General features: G+C 33.8%; 3 protein-coding genes across 3 annotated transcripts; all 3 read right to left on the bottom strand.

Moving 5' to 3' along the window:
• Positions 1-3,190: 3,190 nt before the first annotated feature.
• On the bottom strand, positions 3,191-4,329 carry LOC115986929 (uncharacterized protein At5g39865-like). The gene has a single exon (XM_031110356.1). The coding sequence runs from the start codon at positions 4,324-4,326 to the stop codon at positions 3,439-3,441; it is 888 nt and encodes a 295-aa protein (XP_030966216.1). The 5' UTR covers positions 4,327-4,329; the 3' UTR covers positions 3,191-3,438.
• Positions 4,330-14,710: 10,381 nt separating this feature from the next.
• Positions 14,711-20,583, bottom strand: LOC115988116 (protein SENSITIVITY TO RED LIGHT REDUCED 1-like). Its single transcript, XM_031111754.1, has 2 exons — positions 20,365-20,583; positions 14,711-15,859 (listed from the first exon to the last, which is right to left on the bottom strand). Exon 2 carries the CDS (start codon positions 15,798-15,800, stop codon positions 14,955-14,957), a length of 846 nt encoding a protein of 281 aa, XP_030967614.1. The 5' UTR covers positions 15,801-15,859; positions 20,365-20,583; the 3' UTR covers positions 14,711-14,954.
• A 3,326-nt stretch (positions 20,584-23,909) lies between these two features.
• LOC115984664 lies at positions 23,910-24,909 on the bottom strand. Its single transcript, XM_031107687.1, has 2 exons — positions 24,570-24,909; positions 23,910-24,460 (listed from the first exon to the last, which is right to left on the bottom strand). Exons 1-2 carry the CDS (start codon positions 24,907-24,909, stop codon positions 23,910-23,912), a joined length of 891 nt encoding a protein of 296 aa, XP_030963547.1.
• Positions 24,910-25,799: the final 890 nt, after the last annotated feature.

Here is a 25,799-nt window from a genome sequence, read left to right on the forward strand (position 1 = left end):
AAAGAGGAATTTATCGATTTGTGGATACATTTGTATTTATGTCAACGTGCATGGTTCAAAAAATGGTAGCCAAGCTGTGATTGCCTCTAAATTCATAGTGCACTGTTCATAAGTCCACACAAAGTACAAGCCTCTGAGAAGCCTTTGTTTCTCTGTTCTATTTATGGATAGGCAATTCATATGAAGTAATGAGTCCTTTGTACATAAACAGTAGAGCTGGTTATAAATGATTCAGCATGATGAATTGTTCAAGGATTGAATCTGGGCCATATTATAAGTATTCGTGTTACAGAGGTTAAAGAATCTAATGTTGAGAACTTTATTTTGTTGACAAGCCATTGGGAATCTATGCTTATACTTTACTGATCAAATGAATTAAATTTGGCACCTGACCAAATTATTGTTCTCAATTTCTCTTGACTACTGAGCTGAATTTGAATCATGGAATAATATGACATATAAACTATTAGTGCTGAGTGATTCTTACCTTCCAACTAGTGCTATAAAGATTTCCAAATGAAGATGTGTAGAACGCTCATAAATCTCTATCAACATTTAAAGGCACCTAGACATGATTGACCCAACTGTACTAACTATTTAATTCAGTTAACATAATTGGGCAAGTTTTTCACCAATATCAGGTAGTTCCTTCTGCAGCAAAATGACATCAAGTCTAGAGAAAAAAAAAGTAGCATAAGGAAGCACAATAATTCTCCTTTGGTTACCTGTAGGCTATAAAAACAATGAAGTTCCTTTAGGTGCTGTCCTTGAAAAAATAACTTTAGTTTTTACCCTATTGATCGATACAACCAAGCAGTACCAAGTGGTTGAATTCAAATGGGGAACCTTAAATACAACACCTATAAGTTTTTCCCTAAAACACTTAAGTCCAAGGATACAAATTTTTTCTTAACATTTTCCACAACTGTTGAGAAGGCATGTTATGATTGGTTTTAATAAAAATGATGTCAATGGCGGCATCATATAAACATGACATTACTATAATTAAGTAATTCTTAAGTATTCCCAGAGCACGGAGAATGAGCACAATTTTTCCATATTCCGAAAGTACCTAAGTATTTCCTACTATAATTATAACTTACCTTCTCCACATCTCAAAAATTATTAAAAAGAATGTGAAAAGTTATGTGTCCCTAACATTACTCAAAAGAAGGGGAAAAGGTTGAAAAGAGATAAGGGTAGAGAGAGTTAAAGAAATAGGGAGATATAAGAGTTAGTTTACAAAATTATGGACATTGGAGGAGATGAAGAAAATGGACAAAGAATGTTGTAAGAAAACTGCCAAAAGATTTGGTAGTAGAAGATAATGGTAGTAAAACAATGATGAAGAGGCCCTAGCCATCATGAAATGGTGGTGAAAGCATCCAAATCATAAATGGGTTCAAAGTTCAGTACTTTAATAACTAAGAAAAGATGAATAACTGCCTTTAATAATGTTTACCAAAAAACAAAAACTGCCTTTAATAATTAAAAACAAAGATAATGAACCATTTGGGAATTGAAAGGAGTAGAATATTACTTGAAAACAGAACCAGAGTAAACTAGAATGTGAAGCAAAGACAAATTTGATCAAAATTCAGCTGTGATTCTGTATACCATGTAAAAACCATGGTCAGAAACCATATACTAAACAATGTACAATATTTACCAAAAAGGAAATAGAAGGATAGGAAAGGAATTTATTAATGCATTATCAGTTCACCTTCATCAATTGTCAATTTTCATCTGAGGCACACAATATATCAATCACAAAGGCAGTACAACAAATTTGCAATGCAATTAAGATGGACAAACAATAGTGAAGTCCTTGACAAATACTCACACATATAGTCTTTGATAACATATAATGCTTTCTATCATAGCTTTCTAGGAGATGAACATATCATTCCCGCAATGCACAATATATTAAAATTTATCAATCCAAGAAGAATTTGAATTGAAGACCTAGTCCGATCCACACAGTTACTGGGATGGTCCTGCAGTACTCAGTAACTATCTACAGAAGCAAAACAATCTCACTAAAAAGCAGAAAATGATTTAAAAGGAAAAAAAAGAATCAGAAGCATCAGCTCTATCCATTCTCAAAACAATCCATCAGTTGTGACTTGTGACCCTTACCGGCTTGCAGTAAATATTTACTTTCACTTGATGCCATATCTCCTTCACATGATGCCATATTTACATTCACATGATGCCATATTTATAAAACTTTCTTCTTCTTCTTATTTTTTTGTCATTCTGATAACAAGTACTGCTAAGGGACAATGAAAATCAATGCCCTGCAGGTGAACATTTCTCAAGAGACTGGTTAAAAAAAAAATTAATCCAACCCCAAATTGATACCCAAATCATTTAAAAAGACATAGTGCAGTTATTCAGAACCAACAAAAGCACATCTAAATGCAGGCACTAGTGTTAATATAGCATTAAACAGACACATTCCCAATCAAAAAATCTGTTGACAACATACACTTCATTTCATAATGCTACTAATCACGGAATTGAAACACTAAAACAAGCTTCTATGCTTCATCTCATAAGTCGATAGAGGGGGATATCATAAAGCATTCGCAAGACATCATGAATTCTGACCCCAAAAAAAAAAATAGTGCTAAAATTCTAACCAAAAAGTCATCTTTACATCATATATATGAATATCATTCCAATATTCAACCTCAATATAAGCACATCTAAATATACACTTACCGAACTGCCAGTCCGAAGTAACTAGAAATAAAACTAACTCATTCTCATTGCAAATACAACCCTGTGAACCATTCACAAGCCTCCATCAATTCGTACAAACAAAAAAAAAAAGCAATAAAAATCCAACCAAAACTAAATGTATACATAATTTATGCAAATTTATCCACACATTCAACATCAACAAAAGCAAATTAAAATTATACATATACTAAATTAATGCCACAAACCATATAATATTCAAGAACACAAGTCTCTGGGCATAAAAATAAACCCAGTCTCGTTACAAATTACAACATTCAACAACATTTGCAAACCCTGTTGGTAAGCAATAATAATAACAACATCTAAATTATATTTACATCCCATATAGGCGAACACCCTAACTCCCCTATATGAATTGCACTCACTCAAGATAAAAAACAAAAACACCCAAAACCCCTATTTTTCTTTTTGCATTTTGACATGAACATTACCCTGTTCAGAGAGTCATTGAACACCAGCCCCCAAAAAACTGATGATGTGACCAAACTTTTGAATCCAAAATAGATTTTTGAACTCAAAAACTCTACAAACTATCACCCATTTTCCAAACACCAAACTATCAAATCACAGTTCCAATTTTTTTTTTTTTTTTGTTCTTTCTTTCTTCTTCTTCACATTTATTTATAAACAACAATGCAATTCCAAATCCAAATTTTTCAATTTTTTTTTTCAAGAACTACAATCCGGGCACCGAATCAAACCATTTTCATTGCATTCCAAGCATCTCTGGACTCTGTCTTCTTCTTCATCAAACACCTTCCTACTCCCATTGCAGTTCGTGCATGGCGCGAACCGGACATCGCCACAGCTGTCGCAGCCGAAACTGAACCCGAGTTTCTGAACCGGAAACCCTTCGAGCAGTTTCGCCAGCTCGCCGGTTTCGAACAAGTGCTTGACCGTCTCGGCTCCTCCGATATGCTTCCCTCTGATGAAAACCTGCGGCAGGGTCACCAGATTGCCGTGGTTCTTGCTGTTTTTGTTGCCGTTGGTCTCGCCCGATAACACGCTTTGCAGTTCCTTCTTGTACGCCGAGTCGAGCGACACGTCTCGCTCGTCAACCCAAACCCGAAACCCCCGAAATATCATCCTCACCGAGTAGCAATCCTCGTAGGTCCGCCGAATCCCGCGCAAGCTAGTGAAATACACGACGATTCTGTCCCCGGTGCCGGGCAAACGAATAGGGCCCGAAATATCGGGCGAGAGCGAAGAAACCCGAAACTCCGAGTCGGGTTGTTTTTGGCCCGGTTTGAGCTTACTCGGCAAATGGGTTTGCGACTCTTCGATGCTTTTCGGGGCTTCGAAGAAGCTGCAGAGCTTCTTGACCTTTCCCTTGAAGGAATTGCTGGCGGACCGGACCGATTCGAAGGAGGAGTAGAACTTGTTGAACGAGCCCGAACCGGACCGGTCTAGGCCGGTTTGGTGATGGGATTTCGGAGAGGAATCGGCGGCGGCGGTGATGGATGGGTTTAAAGTGAGAGAACGGTTGAAGAAGAAAGAACCAGTTGCGGATGGCTTCGATTTGCCCGAGAATTCCACGCTATTTTCAAACTCTGCCATCGGAGAAAAATGAACGATCTTGACCGTTAAAAAGATTGGTAATGATAATCGGAAACGATCCAAGCCGTTGGTGGCGGAGGTGAGAAAAGGTGAGGAGATATCAACTGTTTTTTTTTGTTTTTGTTTTTGGGTTCTTTGTTTGTTTGTTTAATGTGTTTTTGATGTTTTTGATGCTTTGGGTTTGGGGTGATGATGATGTTGTTGTAGTGGGTGTTTTTGTTTCTTCAAAAAAAGAGTTTTTGGGATTGCGAGAGAGAGAGAAGGTGGAGCTGGTTGCCTCAAAGATTGCCTTTTGGGAATAGGAAACGTAGAAATAAGGTAAGAAATTTTTATTATTTTAATTTAATTTTTTAGTTTTGGGTGAGTTTTTATTGTTGGTGCTAATGACGTTATTGTTGGGTTTTACTTATATATAGCATAGGACCCACAGAGAAAGATATTCAAAGAAAACAATGTCTTGTTTTCAAAAAACAAAAAAATAAAAACTCTGTTTATTAGGTAACTTAGAGTACTTAATAATAGACAATTTTAGGGAAAAAAAAATTGATACCATTTTTATTATATATATAAAAAGTAATTCAAAATGTCAAAAAAAAAGTTTCTTTATAAAAATTTCTAAAAATATCATCTAAACAAACCAGTTTGCTAAATAATGTGCCAGTGTGCTGATTAATGTGCTTAGAGTATCTGTTAACTATTTTGGGTCAAATTTAATTTAATTGATATGGCAACTGACTACTGGGTTTGACAACTGAAAAAAAAAAAAAAAAAGAATGAATAAGATAGGGTTAGGTTATTGCTAATGTTGATGTCGGACTGGTTTAACATTTATTGTATTTAACATTTTTCTATGCTTTTGAATTACAGACGCGGTTAGACTTTTTGGTTTGTTTAATTGGGGGGTGGCTTGTACTGTAGCTACCTACGTGTGGTATGTGATTACAGGAATGAATCCAGTACATTTTAATATTTTTATCTAGTGGGCTTGGGCCTACTTTTTGGGTTTTTTTATTATATTCTTTTTCGGCATGTGATTTGTTTTTGGTATAAAAAAAATAAAAAATAAAAAGTCCATGTTTTATTTTCTTTGCATAATTTCTTTTCATTTTATGATACTTAATTCTACCAATTCATTGCATTATAAATTATTTAATAAAATTATCACAATTTTTTTAGAACCAATAATAAGATAATAATTGTTTTTTCTCACCTATACTAAACTTGCCAATCTTTTTCTATTATCTTGTTTTTTGTACAAAATTCATGTATTAGCCCTTTTCTGTGGTATATATTTCCATGGATTTTTTTATAGATGAATTTCCATAGATTAAAATATCTAGAATTATTAAGATAATTATGCCATAAAATTATTAAAATCATGATCATTCATTGATAAATGAATAGTAGTTTAATATTTAACATACTGGAGTATATATCATCAATGTTTAAATAAATATTATTTAGCATCATTTCTCAATTCTCACAATATTCAACATAATCCTTGCTTATTTATATGGTATTCTATTTAAATGTACAATGTTTTTAAAACCATGTTCAACTTAATCCTTGCTTCTTTTCCATTAAAAAAAAAAACCCTTGCTTATATGGTATTCTATTTAACTGTAATATGTTTTTTAAACCATGTTCAACTTAATCCTTGCTTATTTATATGGTATTCTATTTAACTGTACAATGTTTTTTTAAACCATGTTCAATTTAATCCTTGCTTATTTATATGGTATTCTATTTAACTGTACAATGTTTTTTAAAACCATGCATGTTCAATTTAATCCTTGCTTATATGGTATTCTATTTAACAGTACAATTGTTTTTAAAACCATGTTCAACTTAATCCTTGCTTATCTTCTATTCAACTATACAATGTTTTTTTAAAACCATGTATTGCAATTATAGTAATTAATTTTTGGTGTCAGTGTTCCAATTATGGTACATTTTCATATATTAAATAAATTTCTTTATATTTGGCATGTTTGAATATAGGAAGTGAATGATATCAAATTATCAATCCTTATGTCTGAATTCTTTTATTTTTGGAGGAAAATCTCTGAATTATATATATTAGAGTCCTTAAAAAAAACAATACTTAGAGATTATCCTCTTCAATGGTTCAAATCTAATTATAAATAATAATACATTTCATTTAGCTTAATATATATTTTTATTTTTGCCGGATGGCTTACTTGTTTTCTTATTTTAAAAAGGATAATGCTTGAGTTATAATTATTTTCATAACTTTTCTCACAATTTACAAAAGTGGCAAGTTGTGATTTGTGCAACATTGCTTTCGCATTAACCTACCACTAGCACTATTTGTATGATGCATTAATCACAATATGCAATAAAAAAAAATTTTAAAAAAAAAGTGCCCCTTAAAACCTTAATCTTATTATTTTAAATTTTTTTGTTATTGTTCTTAATTTCTCTCTCCTATGTGGTAGATTTCTGTTCCAAGTGATTCTAACAAGTAAAATTTATGGTAAGATTTACAATTTATATAATAGATGATAGAATTTTTTTTTTTTTTTTTTAAGAAACAAACACACATATAGGCTAGGAGAATGAAATTCTAATACAAAATCACATCACAAACTTTATTTAAAAGTCATTGTAACTTTTAAAAGAAGATAAAACAAAGAGAGATGCTACATCTACAACATTTTTACAACAAATCACAGGTGGTTAATGGTTATTGGTTCAAATTTCAAATTAACGCTAAGATTACTTTTTTGCCCCCAACAATAACAACTAGTAACAACTTGTCACTTAAGATTTATTGTAAAAATATTGTAGACATATCATTTCTTTAAAAGAAATTATACTGAACACAAAACAAAACTCATGCACTGAATTATTTTCTTAAATAAGCACATACTAATTAAGTCTAACACTCGACCAGTCAAGTTCAACCAAGTAATTATGTCATGCCTCACATTTTTGTTCGTTTCATTACTCAATTACTTGCTTGACAGTTGACACTTAATGAGCTTATAAATACAGACAAATTAAACCTTAACAGGTCAGGTCTTACCATCATAATGGGCATTTTGATTTCATGTACGTATTGGTTCCATTATACCAACTAAAAAGTCGGCTCTAAATCATCTAAATGGATACAAGATATCCATTATAAAATTATTAAATTCCTATCAATTCTCATTTTGAAATAAGTGTATTAAAATTTTCTACAGCGTTACTATTTTAAAAAATATTTATTATTATCATTTTAATATTTGTTTTAATTATTAATAATGATGTAGTAAATTCAATCTACTAATTTTAATATAAATAAATAAGATTTTAAGAACTTTGTTGTGAAATTAGAGAATTATGTTTGGTAATGTTGTTTGAACAATAGTTTTCGTTGTTTAAATAACACAATAGTATTTTCATAACAATTTTTTACTCACATATATTTTTACAATACTTAAATAATGTTACTCGACCAACGTTACCAAGCCGCCCTAATCCCATAAAAAGTAACATTGTCTCGTAAAGTCATGTTTGACAAATTGAATAAATGGGAGTAGATGATAATATCTTATCTTGTGTTTGGCAGTTTACCTAACAACAATGGGGACTTGTAAAAAATTAAAAATTCAAAGAAAATGGCTTTGGAAGAAGACAACATTATTGTTGCCACCTGTGTTTGTACCGAACTATGTATTCTGATTTGTGGTCCAAATATGTATGAGAGGGAACTAGAAATATACATTATTGTCTATATGTGTTGTACATTCCATTTTTCATAAACCAATTTTCATTTGTATAAGCAAATGAACCCAAAATGCTTACTATGTTTGAGAAGTGAAATAGCATGTTAATCGATAGGAAATCATTATTTGAATGTAGCTTTTTACTTATTGATTATTTATTGAAAATTAATTAAAATAGAATTGTAAATTGAAAAGAAGAAGCTTTAAAAAGCTACACAAAGTCAACAACAACAACAGCTAATGACAAACAAACACGAGATTCTATATGCTTTTACTATTGCAGGAACATGTAAAGGAAATAGTTTGTCTCATAGTATTTTAGTAAGTTACTATGTCTATGACCTAAGATGACAGTGCATTAATTTATCATGCACTAATTAATTTTTAAGTATTAAATTCTCAAAATAACCATCAATTGTTTTCCATTGTACCTTTCTAATTTTTTAAGTAAAGTGATGCTGTGTAATGATCAGATTCTAAGAGAAATTATATTTTATTAATATAGGGGCCTGCCTTTTGTATTCCATCTTCACATTTGATAACTCATATATAAAATGAACATGACAAACTTCTTTCATGCAGGTGCATATAATTAGAGAATATGATGGAGAAAAATCTTGCACCACCGGGCCTAGTAGCCTAATGGTACCCGGTTCATCCAGTAACCGTCAGCACGGGGGTTCTATTCCCCACAATAAACAATTACCCAACAAAAAAAAATTAAAGAAAGAAAGATGGAGAAAAATCTTATGGAGAATGTATACATAAAAAAATTGACAGAATACTTTGAATGAAAGAAAAGTGACTGATCAAGTTCATTTCTTTATACCTAACAAATTAATTGAGTTATCTAATTAAATTTCCTTGGTGAAGGTTATTTGTGTTTGTCTTCTTCTAAAGTAACTTTTTTGGACCTTAATTGTTGCTACTTTTTATGTGTTGTAAAAGAGTAAAGGGTCCAATCAGATTTGATAAGGTAACGAAGTCCTAATCTCCCAATCTTGACCAACATAAGATTTGTCTTAAGCTTTAAGAAATGAATAATTAACTACAGCTCCCACAAAAGCCATAAGGCCAACTAAATTTTTAGCACCTAACATATTTCTATACCATTTTAGCACATATCGGCAAATATATAAGTCAATGTAGCTAGCCTATTTCAAACACATACATATGAAGAAAATTTTAAAGTATCATTTTCGAAATATGACTGTGTTCGAACAAGATTACAAACTTTGGTAAGTGCAAGTTAGGCACAGCTTGACAATTGAATTTGACTCCTCTAATGTCCTCTTGCAAGACCTTAACCCTTAAGTCAATAGAATATAGTATTATTCCCAAATATTCATGCCCCACCAAATTAGTAAGCCTGATTGAACCAACTGGTGAAACTTTCAAAGCTATATTTCCAAGCAGGACGATGTTATTCAACAACTCGATCGATCCACACACCAATTTACACAAAAGATGTTCAAAGTTCATACAAAAGTATTGGGCAGTGTGGCATGAAGAACATTGTGGGTTACTTATCAAAGCCTGTCTCCAATTTAGCATCCTCATTTGCATACAAAATGCCACAGCCTAATGCTTTGATAACCCGGCATTTTGAAGAGAGACATGGGTCAAACACCTTTCTATGTAATTACAAACATTTCTCTTAGAATAATGGTTAAATATATGATTAAATTCATAATTTCATAATAACTTAAACTTTTGGAATAAAATTATAACATCATAGTAAATGGTCTTAACTTTTAAGGATTACTTGTTAGTTGATTAAAAAACACGTGATAAAATTTCTAGTTCTCGAGCTTCCTAATACACACACCTACATGTTTTGCGTCAATCTTCACTCTCTTTCAGTCTTTTGGGATTGAATTCTTGGTCAGTTTGTGTTAAGAATTTAAATTTGTAGGAGTTCATATTACTAGTATTGAAATCAACTTTCAAAAAGCAGGATGATAACAAGAAAAAATTGTTATTGTTTAGAAAGCAAGAGGAACAACAAGAGAAGAAAACCAATGGGTTTTCATATATATTAATTCTTGGAAGAACTGGAGTTTTGCTTAAAAACCCTAGTTTATTTTGCTTAAAACCCTAAAAGTTTTTGTTGCAAAGTACCAAATCCCAATGAGCCCTAGTCAAGTGAGCCCAATGTGCGGTTTGTTTGTTTTTCTCTTTTTATTTCCATGTCCCAATGTCACCACAAACGAACGTGCATGCATGATTTGTGTTTTTGGATATTCTTGTATTTGATCCTTGTTCCTTTATCCTATTGGTTTTGGGGATGAGATTTGATCACGATTGTGTGTTCGGACAATGTATTACTTATGCTGTTCCACCTCGAAATCCTAAAAATTGTAGGACTTGTAAAAGTTAATTGTTTATTCTTTCCTTCAACTCCTATAAACTCTAAAAGCATCGTTGAAAAAAAAAAAAAAAATTATTAACCGATGTCAAGGGCTACAAAGGCACTCATTAATAGGATCTTAAAAATTAAAAACCAACTAATTCATTATTTCTCGCTACCTACCTGCTTTAGTTTGAATGGAATTGGCTTGCTACAAACAAAGTTGTATAACAAATCAAGGTGCTTGTAATTTGTTAAGTGCCCGAGGAAATAGTGAAGTGTGAACAACTTAATACTATGTTTAGTTGGGGATAAAAGGAAAATGATGGAAAATAGGGAAAGAAAAGTGAGAAAAAAAAATGTGATTTTTCATTGTTTGGTTGGATTGAAAAACGAGAGAAAAGAAAATGGGGTGGATGAAATTTTCCACCCAAGCCCACCAATTTATTCATTCCAAATTAGAAATAAAAGAGAAATGAAAATGATATTAAAAGAAAAATACAAAATTACCACCATTTTTTCATTTTTTTTTTTCTATTTTTAATAGTAGGGACATAATAGTTATTAGCTTTTCATCCCCTCTACCAAATATATATAGTGAAAAACACAAATATTTTTTTTATCATCCCGACTAAACAGAGCTTAAGTAGCCACAATCAGGTTTGTTCCTAACTGAGCCAAGTTTTGAAGCTCTATATTAGCATAGTTTTCAGAACCGGACCGGACCGGAGGTCGGACCGTGAAAACCGAAAATCGGGATGAAAACCGGTTTTTTAAGCATAAAGAACCAGATTTTTTGTTAATTCCGTGAACCGTTAAAACCGGAGTTGGACCGCACGAACCGGTGAGAACCGTGCAGTCCAACCCCTTAGCAATTTAAAAAAAAAAAAAAACAACTTAACACAATTTTATTCTACTTAATTAAATTATCCATCTCTTACAAAGAATAAAAAAAAATTATAATTAAAATATTTCAAAGATATTCAACTTTACTTCAAAAATTAATCATAAATTTTAATGTTCTCATGGTTATTATTTTATTTTATTAACTTTCTTATTTAATTATTAAATATATGCTTGAAAATCATTAAATTTCTCTCACATATATAGATATATTGTCAATTTTGCTAGTTTTATAAATTTAATATCTATATTTAGGCTTTAATTAATTATTAAATTAATTATGATGTCATCACGGTTCAACCCCGGTTCAATCTCGGTTCGACCTCAAAAACCTTGAACCTCTCTCTTTTACGGTTCAATGAACGGTCCGGGTCTGAAAACCTTGTATATTAGTCAATGAACCAAGTTTGAATAAAGCCAAACTCAGCTCAATAGGTTCATAAACATTAAAAAAAAAAAGTAATATTTTACTATTTTTATAAAGGATACAGTTTTAATATTTGTTTTACTAAAATTAGTAGATTGGATAGTAGATAAATAAATAAATTCGTAAATTTTCAATATAGAATTTGAATGGCTATCAGGCAGCAAGAAAGAAAGTTTTTTTTTTTTTTTTTAAGTTTCTAATGGTAAAATTTTATTAAATCAATATTCTTAACCAACCTTGTAGAGTTTGTGAATAAACTAGAGTTCCTTCCAAAAATTTACAAATTAAGTTTTTTTTTTTTGGAGAAGCAAATTAAGTTTGAATATAACAGTTGAGCATAATCTTAAGATTAAGTTGACTCAAGCACTTTTCTAAACAAAAAAGGAGTTGACTCGAGCTCCGAACCAAAATAAACGAACCAATCTCTCTCTCTCTCTCTCACCAAGCTTAAACACCTTAATTTATACTAAAACTCAATTTGGCTCATGAATTTACAATTATAATCACTAGTTTCATATGATACGTGTTGTGTCCAATGGTGCACATTGTGTAACTACCTTGCGTCTTTATCATACAGAAAAAAGGACATAACCTTTGTCCTTGATATAAAAATGAAATACTGAAGAAAAAAAATGGAAGTAGTTATTTTCTTAATAAAAGTTGACATTCTAATTACAATTTTTTATTGGAAATGGTAGAGTATATTATTATGAAAGGGTGTATTACATTTACATCTTTGGTCACTGCCTCCAACAGGAAAGCACGAGATTCCTCAAGCCAAACTCTTGCATCAGCCACATTCCTAGCATATTTTGCTAAGTCGCAAGCTATACAACACTTCAACGCCTATGAATACAACTGATCTGCCATTGTTGAAATGTTCTGAGTAGATGTCTGGTTTCCTGAATAACATGTTCACACTTGAGAAGCATGGCTGATTTTGATACAGAGTTGGATAATGTCGCCTTCCAACACAATATGTTGAATTCCGACATCTCTAACAAACATCAGAGCTAACAATAATGCTACGGCTACAACATTTTTTACTACTGTTAATATGATTTGTTGTCATTGGAGCAATAATACTTTCACTTGGGTCCATTGTCGATATCATTTTTATTATGCACCAATTACAAGGGATTATGTCAGTCTTGAAAAATGTTGGGTCCCTAGGCTTGTTGAATAGCTATAAGCCTAAAACTACTGCACGGGTCTTGGTCTCTTGGGAATTAGACATGACTTTTCCTTTCTGGCCGAGCGCTGCAGTAACTCATCCAAGGTGATCGTGTATGAAGATCCCAATTACAGCATTCAGCATTGTTATGGACAAACTTCCTAATTGGCCTTGAGGAAATCCATTGGTGAGGGCCTCAATCAGTACTACATTATTAGGCTCATAATCAGAGTACTGATGTGGCAAAGGAGTACTCTAGTGCTGCTGATACTCCTGCAACAGTTTTTGTGCACGATCTGAAAGGAATTTTGGATTATCAATCCAACCTCCATGAATGTAATAATTCCCTTGGCACCAAATGAAGTATGCAACAGCCGCTGTACAGATTCCATTTTATGCAGTATGATACTCTAATTACAATTTTGAGAACAATATCCTTGCATTAAAAAGTTAAAAGTGCTCAGAGAAACCATATGATAATACTGAAATTATTTTGAAGTTCCCACGTGCAAGACACCAAGCTGGACCAACCATAATAAAACATATACAAAGAAAAAGAAGGGAGAAGAGTAGCAGCCCAAATAAGGCATATTAATAGTCAATCCTACTTATCTATGACCCAATGTCAAATCTTCAATAATAATTGATTACATAAAAAATGATATTCAATGTCGATCAGCCAACAACATAGTTGATCAATATTGTCACAAAGGTTATAATGGGATCAAAGGCACAGATCCATGAGAACAGAGGAAATGAAATATGTTGAAGTGGTTGCAGTTGGATGCTATATAGATGTGAACACCCACTTGAGAAGATCCAGACTTTAATGAATCCAGAACTATTCTAAAGTAAAGGGCAGTAGGGAACCAAAAGAAGTGCCAACCTGAATCTTGAGAAGCGCCAAATAATCATTCTAAATTCATATGTAAATCTTGAAACATCCCAGTTTCGTGAGTGACGCTTCCTCATAACGCTGCATAAGAAATATTTTTGGCTCTTGAGCCCCTTTATCAACATTGGTTGATTATGGATAAAGACATTAAAAACAAAGAGCTTCCTCAACCAATTGCTGGGGAAAAAATAGGCAACTTATTCTGCATGCCATTATATCACCCTGACCATGCTTGATTTAGATCAGTGCAAAGTCCTGCAAATCAATGCAAGTTTTCTAGATTCAAGGAGCTCTCCAATATATCTCCTGCATTGATTTTAATGCTTTGTCAGGATTTTCGAGAGGAAGAGAACATTGTTATATTCCTACAGATTGGATCATTGGAATCTGTTAAATTCCACTTTAAGAGGAATAGCAATAAACTTCAACCAATTGTAGTGTTGGAACAACCAATTTTACATTCTGAGAAGGAATCACAAATTTGGTACCTAGTTTTGACAGATATTATAGGAATTCATAACCTTTTCATATCAAGACTAGTTCGAGGAATCAGCCAGTAAAACCAAACATACTTCCAAATGAAAAGGCAAAATCCTCCACAAGTAACAATCAATAAAGAACTCCTTCAAAGTAAGCCAGAAACTGGTACTACTTCCTAATAAAAACAACTAAAACACACATAACTACCGAGACACACACCCATTCACACTCCCAAACCCACCCCACACACCACACAAGAGCAAGTCTGTCATCCTCACCAATATAAAGTACCTACATCTGGATTTTCAGTCTAACATTGTCTAACATCCATAAGAGGTTAGGAATAATATCAAATATATAGTATATTGGCAGAATGGGATATATAAAAAACAAAATTAAAAAAAGAAGTGCACTTTCCATGTGAAGAAAGAAGAGATTGATGATGTTGCATATATTGGTAATCAAAAGTTCTAATATCAGGTGATTTCTGATATGCAGACTTGAAATTGGCATATTTAGGTCCTTAATCCAAGCAAAAAAAAAAAAAACTCATTCTGCATGCATTTGGATTATAATAATAGTTCTCAAGAATCATTTCCAACAAAAGTTGGAAAGAAAAAATATGCTTCAGACATCATCCAATTACTGAAACCAATTTGATATTTTTAATCAATGTACTGTAGCTCTGTCTCAAGAACAGGGCTGAAAAAATGCCAACTTGAAGTATGGAAAGCACCAAAATAATCATCTGAAACTGTCTGGATTCTGAACTCCTTTGTAAATTGTCGAATAGCCAAGATATGCCTTGTCGAATCAACCATAGCTGAGTTCTTAGAGTATGAGACATTCTTCTCATATACGTCAAAGCTATTCCCAAACAAGACTACATGATTCAACAGTTCCACTCCCCAATTTGCCCGTAATAGATTGTCATACAACATTGACTCACAGTGTGGCATAAAGAACATTGTTGGCTTTTGAGCACATCGCTGCCCTTGCTCATTTATTGATAGAACAGAGCAACCTAGGGCTTCCAGTACCTGACATTCAGTTGTAGAAAGAACAGGATCAAAAACCTCGATATCTCCAATCCAACTGAACTTCCTTTTCAGCAAGATTGCAAGGCTAAGCTGCAATCGAGGGGGTTCATATGATTCAATGCTACCTATACCATAAATCACCATTTGCATTTTCATCTCGGAGCCTAAGACCCTATGAAAGCAACAAAAGATTTCTGGGGTTTGGATTTGATCCAGTAAAGTATGATAGAACGGAGAGTTCTCCATTTTCTTCATGCAGATCTGTATCTTTTGCATTAATTTTAATTTCCTGACAGCGTCAGTTTCAAGATCGATTGGGGCCCATGGTTGTTGTTGTTGTTGTTGTAGTTGTTCTGGAGATCTAATTCTGAATGAATGTCTTCTCTGTTTGCCACGACGGGGTAAAACAACCGTCCAGTCACCATCAAAAGTATGATTGTCAATGGTGAGGGTTTTTGCAGAAGCTGCCATCTTTTGTCAAGGAACCTCGTCTCTTTCTCTTATAATTTAACACCACCTTAAGGGATATGCTGAGACAAAGTTACAAGGAAAGAACGTGAGTGGTGGGGCAGATTCCATCTTTATTTACATAAAAGGAAAGGGAGGAGGTGCATTACTCATTCAAGGGGAATGGAAGACACTAGAAATATCATATATCAAGTAAGATATTCTAACTATCCAGAAATATTTCACATAATCACAAACAATTTCTTTTTCTAACAATTTTGTTAACTTTGCCAATAACCTTTCTCTTAAATAGCACTCTCTCCTCCCACAAGAATCAGCGGAGGGTGATCTCATGGGTTCAAGTTCACTGAATGTGTTTGTAATTTTCTTTCTTTTTCCATACAACAGCTAGGGAGGGAGACTTGAATTTAGGTTCTTCTTATGAACAGTTGATCACAATGCTTACCAACCTATTAAAAAAAAATGCAATGACGAAGTAAAATTAATTCCCTCCTTTACAACAGTAAGAGCACTAGCATTGGTCTAGGGAAAGTTTTAGGCAAATATTAATATAAGAAACTACTTTTTGTATCATAGTTAGCCACTTTTCAAAACACTTCACATCCAACTCTCTATTATAAACTCTATTCTATTTTCATATTATTTCTTCATTGCCTTTTTTTTTTAGTTAAAACCATTAAAAGCACAAATACATGAAAAGCCAGGTAGTACAAAGCATCAGTAAAACCATAAAACTGCACTGGATGAATATAAAAGACTACAATGCAATTTGCTCAAGCTTTGAAAAAATACTTAAAAGGTTCTAGATTTTGGGAAAAAAAAAAATGAAAGAAAACAAGAAAAATGTTTGATATGACGATACTAATCAAGCAGTCACTAAGAAGAGCAAGGAAAATAATCCACCATCTCCAAAGATTATAGCAGAAACCATTGAGAAATAACTGCATATAGTACATATACAAGAATCATTCTTACCACAAATAAAGAAATATTGCATGAATTTGATAACTGAATCATTAAATTGAATTGAATTAGAAACCTACATTTTTTTTTTTTTTTTTGATAAGTAATAAAGATGTATATTCAAGAACATTACCTCATGCAGAAAGTCATAAGGCAGAGACAAAAGTTACAGAAAAGAAGATAAAAAACAAAAACAAAAGATACTAATTACAAAGGAGAGAGCTAAGGAATATAGGGAGAGAATCATTAGAGGTGAGTCCACAAGCTCTAAACTAGTAAAAAAGGGAACCACAGAAGCCAATAGCTGGTCGTTAGAACTTTCCATGTCCACAAACGTCCTCCAATTTTGCTCCTTCCAAATACTCCACATTAAGCACAGCGGAGCTAAATTCCAAATGCTAGACGAATGCTTTCCAGGCCAATTCCACCAACCAAAGAGAGTATCCGCAACCCATCTTGGCAAAACCCATGAAATCCCAAAAGATCTAAACACCAAACTCCACAACTGGTAAGCCTTACCACAATGTAGTAGCAAATGATCCACCGTCTCCCCATTACACCGACACATAATGCACCAGTCAACAAAGTCCATCCCTCTACCCCTCAAATTGTCACTTGTAAGGATCTTATCCCATACAGCAGTCCACACAAAGAAAGAAACACGCTGAGGGGCCTTAACCTTCCAAACACGTTTCCAAGGAAAGATAATGGCCAAGGGACCTCTTAACTTATTATAAAACAACCGGATATCAAAATCCCCATTCTTCGTCAACTTCCATCGCATATGATCTTCATTCTTAGTTGGAGGTAAATTCGAACCCAAAGTATGGAGAAATTCATCCACAACACCCATTTCCCAATCATTTGGTCTCTGAATGAAACGAACATCCCAACTTCTCCGTTCCTTTATCCCCAACCATTCAAGAGAGGAGGCCGCTGATGCCCCTTTATTAGAGGCAATCTCATGCACAACCGAAAAGATCAATTGAAGTGGAGAATTCCCACACCATTGATTTGTCCAAAGCTTCACTCTATCCCCCACCCCTACCTCAAACTGAATATTTTTACTAAAAACCTCCCAACCCATTCGGATGCTTCTCCACAAACAACACACATGTACCCCTCTATCTAGCTTGGAGGTCCATCCCCCCATTCTTCCCCAAACTTTAGAGCTACAACCCTTCTCCAAAGCCTTTTCTCTTCAACCTCAAACAACCATAACCATTTCCCTAGTAAGGCTTTATTAAAAGTAGTTAATTTCCTTACTACTAACCCACCATTTTCCAAAGGTGCACACACCTTATCCCATCCCACCAAACGTGTCTTGGAATCCCCCCACAAGAAATCCCTTTGCAACCTCTCAATTTTATTGGCCACATGCGTAGGGATAGTAAAAAGAGATAAAAAGTAAGTCAGAAGACTAGATAATGTACTCTAAAGCAACGTCAATCTTCCACCTTTTGCCAAATACATCGTCTTCCACCCAGCCAACTTACACTCAATTTTCTCTAAGATAGGATTCCAAATAGTAGGGGACTTGTGGGACGCCCCCAGTGGCATACCAGGATAGGTCATAGGCAAAGACCCAATCTGGCAACCCAAAATCTCTGCCAAGACATGGATATTAGAAACCTCCCCAACGGGAAACATCTCACTCTTCAAAGCATTACTAGCACCTTCAACTCTTTTCATCATCTTACAGAAAACCTCCATCACAACCAGAAACAACATAGAAGATAGTAGGTCCCCTTGTCTCAATCCCCTCGAACTCCCAAAAAAGTCAACTAGAGACCCATTAACCAAGACAAAGAACTAGACTATAGATATACATGTACAGATCCCCCTACACCACCTCACCCCAAATCTCATCCTCTTCAACAAATCTAGAAGAGCCTCCCAATTCACATGAGCATAGGCTTTCTCAATGGCCAGCTTACAAATAACCTCCGGAATCTTACTCTTCACCCTACTATCAACACACTCATTAGCAATAAGAACTAAATCAAGTATCTGTCTACCACCCACAAAACTGTTTTGAGACTCAGATATCAGTTGATCCAAAACCTCTTTCAAACAGTTTGCCAAAATCTTAGCTAAGATCTTGTATACACTCCCTACCAAGCTAATAGGTCTGAAATCTCGGATATTAGAGGCACCATTTTTTTTAGGGATTAGGGCTATGAAAGTTGCATTAAGAGATTTTTCAAACTTACTATGGTTATAAAACTCTTCAAACACAGCTAAAACATCTCTTTCCACAACTCCCCAACAATGAAGATAGAAAGTCATAGAAAAATCATCAGGACCTGGAACTTTATCTCCTTCCAACTCTTTGACAACTCAAAGAATCTCCTCATTTTCAAACCTCCGTTCAAGCCATTCCCTCTCTAGCCCCTCAACTTGATCAAACTCCAAACCTTCCACAAAAGGCCTCCACTCCTCTGTCTCCTTGTACAAGTTTTTATAAAACTGTACTACTTGGTCCACCATCTCTGATTCGTCCTCATAAATAACCCCATCCACCTCCAACATACTAATATGGTTATAACTTTTCCGGGAATTAGCCAAATTATGGAAAAATTTGTTATTGTTGTCTACATTTGAAAGCGTAATAACTACAGAACCTAAATATATCTCAATGGGCTACATATATAATCCTCTTTTGTCTGAATCCATCTCAATGAGTTCAATCTAGAATGAATAAAACATATGGGGCATTATTCAAATATGTCCACTACCTACAAAACCAGAAAAAGCTACCAAGAGAAGATGAAAGAAATCTTATTGAATTCCAATCAGCTAATAGAATAGAACAACAATATAAAATCTAAACAAAGAGATATATATCAGGCACAGATATGGAAACACCTTGAAGATCACAGATAACCAAAAGGAAATGAAAAAAAAAAAAAAAACCCACTTGGGACGAACTAAAATGCAATAAACAAAAAACCCAATTTTGCTAATACAGTACTATGGATTAGCAATTTAGCTGGTGGGTGTTTCCAATGCTACCACTTTTTCTAGGAAGCATGTACACTGACACGGGTACGGGTACGATACAGTGACATGAGTAATTTCTGAAAAATTATAGATTGAAGTGGCTGACACAACACGGGTATGACATAGGTACTATACAATTATGGCATCCTAAATGAAGTGTCTGTGCTTCCTACAACTTTTGTGGGTTGGTTGTCAAATTTGAGCTAAATTAACCAAATGCCTTTCAAGGGTCTTTAACAACCATTACAGACATAGATACAGATATAAAATTTAGTGCTTATCTAGCAAACTCTAACCCTCCAGGAATTTGAAAAAGAGGGCTGAGATCAATGGTGGGATTTTTTTATTAAAAAATATATATTTTTTGATAAAATTTTAGAAAAGAACCGGGTAGTAGAGGATTTAGTTTCAAATGAATTACAAAAATAATCTGGCACATCCTTTTAACCAAAAAAACAAAAATTTTGGTAAATCCTATTAAACATTGGTTCTAAACAAAATCATTGACCAAAAATCAACCAGATAAACTACAAATCCGGTCTAAGAGAGATTAACCACAAATCAAAACAAATAAATCCACTCAAAACCCTAAAAATTTTACCTTTCTCTCTAGTCTCTGCTCTCCGCCTCTCTCTAGTCTCCAGTCTCCACTGTTCAGTCTGTCCTCAGCCTCTCTCTGATTCTCTGCTCTCCGCCTCCCTCAAGTCTCAACTGCTCACCTCACCGTATCAGGTTCTGAGGTTCAGGAATCAGGTATAAAATTATAAATATTTGGGCCATTTTTTTTGTTAAGAACTTAAGATAACTTTGTTTATTTGGGCCCTCCCAGGATGGTTTTGTAACTTTGTTTATCACTTATCAGTTTATCATTATGGCTGCCTGGACCCTCCCTGGACTGGGCGTTAAGTTTGGGCCTTCCAAGTTTTTTCTTTTTTTTTTAAAAGCCTGCATTTTTTTTTTTTTTTAGATAGGATTTGTTTTGTGTTTTTTTTGTTGTGGGTGGGTCTTATTAATAAATTTTGTGTCAGTGTTATGACTGTGCTTAAATTTTTGTTATGCTTGTGCTTAATTTTTTTTTTTAATTTATGTAGGTTGAGATTGCTAAAAACTTGTTATTATTTAGTAAAACTACAACAATACTTTTTATATAAATCAGGTTATATTTCTCATTTGCTCTACACTTGAAAGTTATTTTTTATTTTAGTCTTTATAAATATATTGTTTGATTAGAAATGTATACTAGAAAATATGCATCTGGATATGAAAAACTTAAAAAAAAAAATTAATTAATTAATTGAGTTTCAAAAATGATCAATGCATAAATTTGTTATTAGTAATAAACAAAATATAACACAAAATTTAGATGAAAATATCACAAATGAGCAAGAAATTCACCAAAATAATTTAGAAGAAAATGATGTTCAATTTTGCAATACAACAAATCTTGATAATGAACTTCAAAATAATTTAGAAGAAAATGAAAATAATGATAAAAAATATAATATAAAAATATTAAATAAACATTAAGTTAATTAATATATAAGTATAAAAAAGACCTCATTTTTAGTTCTCGCCTTAGGTCCCAAAATGTCTAGGGCCGCCCCTGTTTCCCTCTCATCCTCTCTCTGCCTCAACCCACGTCACACCGTGCTCCATGGCTGACCACCAAGCTCTCCTTCTAAACCTCTATGGCCAGAACTTTTCAAGCTCATCACCTCCAACCACACACCACTGTCGAAACCCAGCCAAAATCAAATCACGACCACCACCACGGCCAAAACCCAGCCAAAATCAAATCGCAACAAAAACCCAGAAGCCCACCAAATCACAAATCAAATCACATCCACCGAAATCAAAGCACAAAACACACAAAACAACCAAAATTACAAAATAAAAACACTGAAAGTGAACCCACCGTTAAAAAAACATATATTGGTTTTGTTATTATATTTTAGAAGAAAAATCATCTTGTTAGACTAATTTTATATTCAAATTAATCAAACACATACCGCAAGCAAGAATGATAGACTGAAAGCAAAGCAAAAAAAAATAGTATTTCCCAGAAAAGTGTTTTAAGAAAATAGAAAGGGTAAGCAAAATATAAAAATTATTTGCTTCATAATCTCAAATAAATAAATAAATAACCAAAAATCACACACCATAATCCGGTGAAGCCTCGTGAGCAACAATTTCACCTAAGAGGATCGTCTGAGTTGAGAAGAATAAATTTTCATAGTATTTGGCTTGGCAGCACAATCTTCGATTTCCTTTCTTGACGTGGTTTTCGCTCGCTCCTCTTCTATTAGCCTAGGTGACGTATAAAGAGAAATAAAATGAAGAAGAACAAAGCACCGCGTAAAAAAGAAGAAAAGAAAAATGGTGAGAGAAGAAAGACGGATTGAGATCAAGTGCACTGTCATAGGTATTTTTTTACATTTCTTACTCTCTTTTTTTAAACTTTTTAACTCTCCTTTAATATATTTTATTTAATGGTTGAGATTGAAAGTTATTTTTTCAACTTTTAATTTCAGCAATTAATTACAATTGCATCAGGGTATTGCACCTGAATTTGAAAATGACTTATGTTACACAGACACGAACACGGGAATACGGAAATTTTTGAAAAATAAGGACACGACACAGCGGCGACATGACGGTTAAATAATTAATTAAATTTTATATTTAGACACATTTTTAAATATTTTTAGACATAAAATACATTTATGTCTAGAATTCAAATTATGTAAGAACTACAAATAAGTAAACTAACACCCAAAGTAGTACAATAATACACATAAAATGTTTAGAGTACAAACCATAAAACAACATCAAACTAGAAACATAAAAGGATAACAAGTTTTAAACTTTCAAGATTATCACAGAACAACAACATCATCGTCATCAACATAGTCATTATTCTCAACAATACTTGTCTTCATCTCTGGCTCATCTAGTGTGAGATAAGCAATCTCAAACAACCCAGGTCCTCCAAATGGTTCGTCCCAATTATCTCCACCAATGTCCCACTTTTTAGATTCTCCTATAGTGTACTCGAGTCTCCTCCTTGAAAGAAATCGAAGATTAAAATGAACAAACACTAAATCTTCAGCACGTTTAGGAGTAATTCTATTCCTCCTCATACAATGGATGAAGCCATATGTACTCTAATTCCTCTTAGCACATGATGATGAGCAAGGCTGTTCAAAAAACTTTAGAGCTAAAGTTTGAAGCAGTGGTAAACTAGACCCATAAGTTAACCACCAAAGCATTGGATCGAATTTCCACCTATCCTCCATGTTATCCTCATCATACGTCTTAAATGCTGAAAACAAACCAAACTCCATAATAGCATTCTGCTAATCATCAAGATCAGGAAAGATCCTTTTAAGGCACTTGTTTCTCTCCATTGAAATTTCAGCATCCTTATATGGCGCAACACGACCTCTGACTTCCTCAATCCATTGACTAGTATAATACCTAGTTAAAAGCAAATAAATAAGTACAACTAATGAGTTTAGTTTATTTATTTGGAAATGCCTAAAGAATATAAACGAAAAGATTAAAGAGATAGAAAAATTACTTCGGATTCAAGGAGTGGGCTAGGCAATGAGTGGGTGTGCAATTTTTAGTCCACCGTTCAATGAGTATATTGTATACCACATCATAGAATGGAGACTCCTTATAGTCTTCCTTGCCTTCATGTTGGTATATTTCTTTCTTCACATTTTCTATCATGGAATCCCACGTTTCATACACCTTATGGGGAATAGGTGCATCCGTGTCAGCCACTCGAAGCATCTCATAAATAGGTTCTGTGAATCTCAGAATATATGCAACCTTGTCCCACCACAAATCATTCAAAACATAATCCCTCACAGTTTGAGCTTTTCCTACATCATCTTCTCTATATGACATCCATTCCTCACTAACGACCATATTTTAAATATTTTGTTTTACTTGAAACAATCTTTTAAGCATGATGATTATTGAAGCAAATCGTGTTTCAGCAACAGCAAGTAACTTCAAAGGGGAATATAAATTAAAAATTGCTAATCTCATAGAATGATTTGTGATGAAAATACGAATGAAAGTTGCCTCATCTGAAACTTGTGCAATCCAGTTACATTCATTATATGCAACCTCATTCTACAAAGAGTACTTAGGTGCACATATATTCTTCAAAGCCAAATTGAGGGTATGCACAACACAAGGTGACCAAAATATATGAGAATATTCAGCTTCAACAATAGATCCTGCAGCCTTCATGACAGACGCATTATCAGTAATAATTTGGACAACATGTTGATGCCCAACCTCACCAATGACCTTTAGAAGCAAGTCAGTAATGAAGTGCTTGTCTTTGTACTCTTTGGTACCATCAATGGATTTGATAAAAGGTGGCCCTTTCTGTGATGTAGCCATAAAATTGATAAGTGGCCTTTTTTGTACATCTGTCCATCCATCACTTACAATGCTTAAACTTTTTTCTTTCCAAGTGTCTTTAATTGACCTCAACAACTTCTCAATATGTGCTCTCTCTTTTTGCAACAAAGTTGTTCTTAATTTATTGTAACCCGGAGGAATATAGCCCACTAAATTATTATTAGCTGCAAACTTGATCATCTCAATCCAATACGGGTTCTTAGCAAAGTGAAAGGGTAAACCAGCAGAATAAAATGTCCTAGTAATAAGAGAATCTAATTGCTCTTAACATTAATTGTTAAAAGCCCTCTCCAAAGGAGAATTCACAACCCCTTTCTTTTTTTTGAAAAATGGGATGACTTGTAGCTGTACTACTCTCCTTACAGCCCAAATTAAGACTAGTAGGAGAATCAGTTGGTAAAGACACTAGCTTAGGCTTCTTCAATCTACGCGAAGATTCCTCAAATGCATCTTCTAATTTCTGTATTTCATCATGATACTCATCTCCAACCTTGGCACATACTTGTATTCCAAACTTAGGAAGTTTTAACAAGTGTGCCTTCACCCTTGAATAAGACCCCTTGAAAGTTTTTTCACAATAATTACATTTGAAAGAAACATTCCCACCACCAACACTTACTTTTTCTAACCTAGTAACATATTTCCATAGAAGAGCAGCAGCTATCTCAGCTGATGATTTCTCACTTTCATTTTCAGTATTCATTTTAGTAAAATCACCTACAATATTTAACTTCAATAAATAAATAAAACTATAGTAGGACACACAAAAACAAATTTATAAATTATAAGTTATAACTAATTAAAAAAAAAAAAGGACAGAGGGCACTCACAGGCCACAATAGCAGTTAAAAAAAAAAAAAAAAAACTAACAAACAAAATGCGTTACAAATAAGTAAGTAACAGTACACCCACCCATTCACCAAAATTAACATTTGAAAGAAAGAAAGAAAAAAAAAAAAAAAAACAGAGAGAGAACAAAGAAGAGAATCGGACCTGTTGTCCGCGCTGAGAGAGATAGAGATCGGAAGGAACAGAGGGCACGACGTCGACGTCGGAGCTTGCCGATCAGCCCGATCTAACTCCAGCGAGGGATAGAAGGCAACGGCAGCGACAAAGGGAAGGTGGGTTGACTGTTGAGAAGAACTTGAGAGTTGAGATGTGTGGTTTTAACTTTCAATTTTTAGACTCTAAACATGCTTTATTGTTTTAGAGTTATCACAGAATCAACGGTATTGGTAAGTCCACCTGTCAAAATCTGTGATTTTTTTTTTTTTTTTTTTTAACTGCTGGTGTGTTGGTTGCGTCAGAACACGTTCTGCGCCGTGTCGGAGAAACGAAAAAAAAAAAAAAAAAAAAAAGGGGACACCACCGAACACCAGAATCTGGCGCGTCATCCCCGTTCCGGTGTCCGACACGTGTCGGACATCGACATGACGCCAAAAATGGCATGTCGGTGCAACCTAGAAAAAGACAAAGAGACCTACACATACACATACATAAGCACACATAAATACATACACATACATACATAAACATACACATACAAATACACATAAACATACATATACATACACATAAATATACATATACATA

Source organism: Quercus lobata, chromosome 4, assembly GCF_001633185.2.
Source record: "Quercus lobata isolate SW786 chromosome 4, ValleyOak3.0 Primary Assembly, whole genome shotgun sequence".
Taxonomy (NCBI): domain Eukaryota; kingdom Viridiplantae; phylum Streptophyta; class Magnoliopsida; order Fagales; family Fagaceae; genus Quercus; species Quercus lobata.